General features: G+C 36.0%; 1 protein-coding gene across 1 annotated transcript in view; it reads left to right on the top strand.

The window, feature by feature from the left end:
* Positions 1-5,911, top strand: part of LOC107099750 (cullin-3) — a 26,177-nt gene extending 20,266 nt beyond the window's left edge. The window contains exons 12-16 of the mRNA XM_015398007.1: positions 294-390; positions 2,640-2,774; positions 2,904-3,090; positions 3,661-3,806; positions 5,630-5,911. Coding sequence (XP_015253493.1) covers positions 294-390; positions 2,640-2,774; positions 2,904-3,090; positions 3,661-3,806; positions 5,630-5,761 — 697 coding nt within the window. The 3' untranslated portion in view covers positions 5,762-5,911. The remainder of the gene's footprint in view (positions 1-293; positions 391-2,639; positions 2,775-2,903; positions 3,091-3,660; positions 3,807-5,629) is intronic.
* Positions 5,912-6,810: the final 899 nt, after the last annotated feature.

Here is a 6,810-nt window from a genome sequence, read left to right as displayed (position 1 = left end):
AACCTTATTGGCAGGAACATTGTTTCTTTTCAGACAGTTTTTATGCAAAACTGTTATTTCATTAGAAGTAATCCTGAATAACAGACTACTTTCAGGTTTGTGCTCTGATTTGAAGTAGCCACTCTGTAGAGCAGCCTGTTGTTTTTTGTTTGTTTTCTTAGTGTTCACTGATTATAACATGGGTTAAGATCTCTAATAAAAACCACAAGACCAAATACCCAGTTTAGTGCCCAGCTTATTGCAAAATTACTTTTCTTTGTTGTGGTTAATGGAAGCGTACTCTCTGGTTACAGGTTTTACCTTGGTAAGCACAGTGGTAGACAACTCACCTTACAGCACCATATGGGTTCTGCAGATTTAAACGCCACCTTCTATGGTCCCATTAAAAAGGTATGTTTCAGTTTGCAGTTTTCTAGACATACTTGTTTGTTATATTGATGCTTTCTGAGATTAATGATCTGCTAACAGCAAGTATAATTCTACATAGTGGGAAAGGGACACACACATTCTTAAATTCTACATTGTTGGGTATTTCTTTCGGTTCCTGTCTTTTTAGAGGGTGCATTAACTTTATGAATCCATGTAAAATATTTAGTTTGTTCTTTTGCTTCCACTAAATGTTTTAAATCAGCTAATGTTAACATCACAGATAAGTCATTTTAAGCATTTTAAGATTTTTAACCTATTTACATCCACTGCCCGACATTGGTACGCTTTTACGTCACATTTCTTTCCGCATCAAATATCAGGCTTGAATCAAAGTGAAACCCAGCATATTATACCTCTTTAGAATCAGGCAATCCTAAGAAAGCTGACTCAAATGTAAGTCAACCATACACAAAAAAAACCCAGTAACTAATAATTCGTCATCAACTTAGAATTCATAATTATCAGATCCTACCTTTTTCTATGTTCTGGTGATCAGAAAAAAAAACAGACTTATTTGTCTGTACCACTCCACAAAAAAGTAATATCCAGGTTTATTTCCAAAAATATAAATGTCATAATAATCCACCAAGTTTTTTTTTTTTATTTTGCCAAAAAAAGAAAAAACATAAGGAGGAAAACGTATAATAATTTTCCGTAATGATACTTGTCCCCTATTTTAGATCATCTACGTTGCGTGGACGTATTCATCTACCTATTTACTCCATACATTGAGTGTAACTTCCTTTCTGAATCATCCAAAATGCTACGGAAAATTCCTCTACGTTAAAAAAAAGCCCTTCTCACGTGTATGTGTCACGTGATTTTATTCAGCTAGCGCTCAACCATAAATTTCCCGATCTAACTTTAATTGAGTTATTTTGTTAGCCAATAAGATAAGATAAGCTTTGTGAAGATATATCAGAAGTGTAGGGCCGGGCTGAAAGTATAGGGTTTATTTATCTGCTAAAGTGTGAGAGGATAACCTAGCGGTTACTCTCAGAGTGGACTTTCAAACTTCAAAATTGGAAATATTGTTAAAAAAAAAAGTGCTTGAATGATATGATAATTTGTGTAAATCTAAACATACAAAAGCATTATTTGGTCCAAATTTGGCACAATTGTGACGAATGGACCTTTGGCATACAAAAAGGGTCATAGTTTGACAATTCTAATGACTAGAGATGTGAACACAGTTATTGTCCACAACATTACGAACAGCTGTAGTAGGTGGGACAGGTAAACTATGAATTATACAAAAGATATAGCATAATAGTTTTTTGGACACCTTTGAAGTGACACAGTTCTGGTTATGTCAAATCTACAGAGTCTTTACACATATCTTCAGAAACTAAAAGGTCAGCTTTCGAATGATATTTGGCATTTGGGATTTATATTATTTTACTGGCCAATGGCAGTTTTGCAATGTGTTTCTGCACAAGCTATAATAAGGTGAGTGTTAAGGGGTTAAATTGCTTTAAATTATTAATTGCATTTAATCTAAATAGCTATGGTTTGAAAGCAGAGTTCAGTTCCCTTTGCTTCAGACTAACATTTTGAAAAACATCGCAACAGAAGCTGTCGGACAACATGAAGTAGGCCATGGAAGTGATTTAAAAACGTTTTTTCACTTTTTGGAAAATCCATCCCTCTCCACTTTGATGTGTGATGTCATCCACTCTATATCTGTGTTTTTCCTCCAATTTTGTGGCACTTGAAGGATGATTTTGGAAAAACCGTAGCAGTTATGAATATACAGTTTAGTTTATTACGTTTCAGTTTTGAGAAAATGAAGGACGCAGCGAAGCCTCAAAAATAGGGAATTTTTATGCCCTTTTTATCCCCTCTCCCAATTCATTCAGCGCTATTGCTGACATTTGAATTGAAAAAGCTTCCTGAATGGGAAGCGAAACGTCCTCAAACTTGGAAACAAAGTCCAGTGGTTCGTTTTTTAACTTTTTTTGGAATCCCCATTCATTCCTATGGGATTTTTGGGGGGCATGTTGTTTTTTTTTGCAAATTACATAACTATCGTAACTAAAAAAACACCAATAAATTAATCATAGTCCATTTTGTCAACAGAATTATAATGGGTGCCTCCATGAGTTGCTATGGCAGTTACCAAATAAATTTAGTCCTTTTTGTTTATACTATCATGAAGGCTTATTTTTATTGCTGGTTCTGTGTATTAAAAACTGGTATTGCATCCACAGGAGGACGGCTCAGAAGTAGGAGTGGGAGGGGCCCAGGTGACTGGCTCCAACACCAGAAAACACATCCTGCAAGTTTCCACCTTTCAGATGACCATTCTCATGCTTTTTAACAACAGGGAGAAGTCCACTTTTGAGGTACACATCACTCTGCTGTCTCCTCACTTTAACATACAAACATGTGGTTCCTTTTGATATCGAATATGCAGAATTTCAGCTATAAAGGTTCCAGATAATGAACCTGTGTGGACTGTTTTCATACAACAGGAAATCCAGCAGGAGACGGATATCCCTGAGAGGGAGCTGGTGCGAGCGTTGCAGTCCCTGGCCTGTGGGAAGCCCACTCAGAGAGTTCTTACTAAAGAGCCCAAGTCCAAGGAGATTGAAAATGGCCACGTGTTTACAGTCAATGACCAGTTTACCTCTAAACTGCATCGGGTCAAAATCCAGACAGGTAAATCTCCACTTATGACTAGTAAAAATGTTATGTTTCGAGATAGTCTCACTTTTTTTCTAATTTTGTTCTATTTAGGATTTTAATACAATAAATCCATCAGAATAGAAAATAAGATTTTTCCATTCTTAAATTGAATAAACGTAAAAATGAAAATGCTGTTAATGTGTTTGTAGCTCCAGTTATTGGGAGTTCTTTGGTTTGTTGAACTAAATTAATTAAGAGAAAAAAAAGTTTAACCTGAACATCAGTCAGATGTAGAAATTAGAGCTGACTGATTAGGATAACAATGATTTTTGATATTGGATGTTAAACTATTTTAGGTATGGAGCCAGTTTTAGGGAGAAGTTGAGCTGTGTTTTATTATAAGAATTAAGGGAATTTATCACGTGTTTGCAGTATCTCCATCTACACTTTAGGATTGTCCATCTCTTTGTTTCAGATTTCAATAGAAACTTGTATTTAACATTCAGCCAAACTCAAACTTTCTACCACTGCTGGGAATAGTGATGATCTTTAAAGATGTTAATGACACCTGCTGCAATAACTCTGGTGTACGTCTTCTTCTAGTGGCTGCTAAGCAGGGAGAGTCTGACCCAGAGAGGAAAGAGACGCGACAGAAGGTTGACGATGACAGAAAGCATGAGATTGAAGCTGCCATTGTTCGCATCATGAAGTCTAGAAAAAAGATGCAGCACAACGTCTTAGTAGCAGAGGTAAGTCAGTGGCTTTGAGGATAAAGAACAATGACTATTCTTTGAGGCAAAAATAAACCATCAAAGAGATAATGATATACTGAGTGCAAATTTAAGTTAAAATATGCTTGCACTGTTTTTTGTCTTTAGTTAAACTTCTTCAGGGTAATTTTTTAATGTAAAGAGTTTAATATCTGCTGGATCTCTGGAGGGCAATCGCTGCTTTTAAATGTGAAAGAGCGTCATGATGTCACACAGGGTTTCTACACAGTCTGCAGAGTGGAGAGAGATTTTAGCTATTTTAAGTCTTTCAGTTTACAGACTATATATAACCTAGAGTTTTTCATTAATTGTTAAAATATCTGTGTTTGAAAGGATTTTGTCATTATGGATTACTTTATTTTAAACATCACTAGTGGTCTTAGAAAACACAAAGTTCATGTGGCTTTTTTTAAGACTAGCCTTAGAAAAATAAAAAAGGCAGTGCAGCGTGCACAAAGCAAAGGTAAAACCTATGAAAGAAAATCTAAATAAAGGTTTGTGGTGCTTATTTTCATAATTAACAGGACATGTCAAAAACCAAATAGGACAGGCCTTCTGTGTTTTAATGGTTTTTAAAGAGCTGAAGAAAGATGATGCTCTTGAATAATATAAATGTAATGGGATTTATTAAACAATTATTGTTTATTTAGAAGGTATTTAGCAAAAAAAAAAAAAAATGAACATAACATTAAGTTTTTAATCCATCATATTTAGGATAAATTCAATATTTCTGGCTGGATCTCAACTATGGTTGAGCTGATTTTGAATTGTCCTGGACTTTGAATAAATGAGTGAATAGAAATTTAGTACAGAAAAAATTTCAGACAATTTGAAAACTTGATAACACTAAATGAATTAACCAAATACACACAAAAAAGACTAGTTAACATCAACCAAACCAACACCAATTTCCAAACTAACTAAATTCATTTAACATAAATAGAAACAAAAGTCTCCACCAAATAAACCTGTAGGTATATACAGGCAGAGAACTGATATTGATTCATGTAAACTGTCTTAAAAGGAGTATGAAGAAGTAAAACTTATTATTCGTTCCCCTTCTCCCTCTAATAAAAAAAAAAAATCCGTAATTCACACCCTTTTACTTTGTCACTCAAGAGTCCTGCCAACCCCCAATCATCATTGCCACAGTCCCTCCACTCACACCCCACAGCGCCATTAATCTCCCCTCCTCATCACAGTACATGTTGAAAAACATCAGTTTGAGCTTCTTTTTTTCAAACAGACTCATGCTGAGACATTGCTTCAGCTCTTTTGGAGTTTATTCCAGACCTTCACACCACTCATCAAAATGCACTTTCTCTTCATGGTGGTTCGAACCCTCAAGGTTCTGAAGTTAAGGTTTTCCCTGGAGTCATAGCCCCCCACTCTATAAGAAAACAGCTTCTGAATATTTTGTGGTAGTTGTTTATTTCTAGCTTTATACATAAACTGAGCTTTTTGAAATTCTACCATATCTGGGAGTTTGAGGCGGAATGATCGTGGAATCCTGCCTTATGAACCATTCTGATGGCCCTTTTTTGTAATGTGCAAAACAGTCACAGCAAGGTTTTATTGATGTTGCCCCATATTTCTACATAGTAATTCAAGTAAGGTAATATAAGTGCGCAATCATTGAATTTTTGTTTAGATAAATATTCAAATCTTTTTGCAGATCAGCTAACAAATCTTAGAGCATTCACACAGCTTGTATAAGTAGCAAAAGTTGGCTTATTTTGTTTCACAGCTATGATATAGAAAATGTAGCTTTTGGTTCTAATTTCTGCTTTCTGTCTCCACAGGTCACACAGCAGTTGCGAGCACGATTCCTTCCTAGTCCAGTAGTCATCAAGAAACGCATTGAAGGACTCATTGAGAGGGAATATTTAGCAAGAACACCGGAGGACCGCAAAGTGTACACCTATGTAGCATAGCCAGTAAATCCACTGAAAGCTAGCATCCAGCTGAAACGGAAGGCCTTGTCTTTGTGGACTGCTTAGTGTTGGGATGAACTTTGGAAGTCCTTTCATCATTGATTCTGGGACACACTGGGAAGCTTAACGTTTCTTCCATAAACGTGAAAATAAAGAGAGCAATCAAGCAGAAGACGGCAAAGTTTTCTAGCAATATTGGATTTCTTCTGCTTAAAGAAAATGAAGTGGGGGAGGGGTATAGTTTTGTATTAAACAAAAAAAAAATATCCTGTTTCTTGTGGCCTTTGGAGAGACCTGCCTGTTTGCCAATTAGTTACAGTCAAGAATCGCAAACACTGGGCTACCTGGAGACGGAGAAAACCATTTGAAGTCACTCCCCTGTTTTAAATGTTGATGTCAATGTGTTATGTTTGTGTTTCGTGGCACAATAACGGCTGACATTCTTGGCCTTTTCCTCACAGAGGACTTTTAGTTTTAAAGAAGAAAAAATGAACTGTGTTAACAGGTACAATCCTGCTCTACAGCAGCAGTCAAATACACTCACTATGAAAGCAGATGTTTCATTGACTCTTGACTGTTTTGGGGTTTATTTGACGCTTCCATCACAGCTCAATGCCATTTTCAGTAATGTGGCCAAGCCTGCACTGGTGAGTAGAGATGAACAGTATATTAGCATTATGGCGCCATCAGACGGAATGAAACGCCTAAAAGTCAACAAACGCCTGGATACTCATGGCACATTTTTTTATTTCTTTCTTTTTATGATCAGCCAAACGATCTCTAATGGAAGGCTAGTGCTGGTGAAGGTTTCCAATATTTTATTTTTTCTTCTCAGATGCATTTTGAACAGGTGGAACCAGTCACGCACCATGCGTACAAAATGTGTACAAATTGTAAAATAATAATTGTACTCTGCGAAGGTGGATTGTACAGGGCCTTGTTTTCATCATAATAAATGTAGAATTACAAAAAACAAAAAAAACAAGTTCTGTTTGCTTTTGGAATTTCAGGAAAACTGCAGGAAATCTAATGCTACATGTTCTCAGCTG

This window comes from Cyprinodon variegatus, unplaced genomic scaffold (genome assembly GCF_000732505.1).
Source record: "Cyprinodon variegatus isolate N-32 unplaced genomic scaffold, C_variegatus-1.0 Scaffold903, whole genome shotgun sequence".
In the NCBI taxonomy this organism is placed as follows: domain Eukaryota; kingdom Metazoa; phylum Chordata; class Actinopteri; order Cyprinodontiformes; family Cyprinodontidae; genus Cyprinodon; species Cyprinodon variegatus.
The sequence above is the reverse complement of the archived record's forward strand: the minus strand, read 5'-3'. Positions and strand labels throughout refer to the sequence as shown.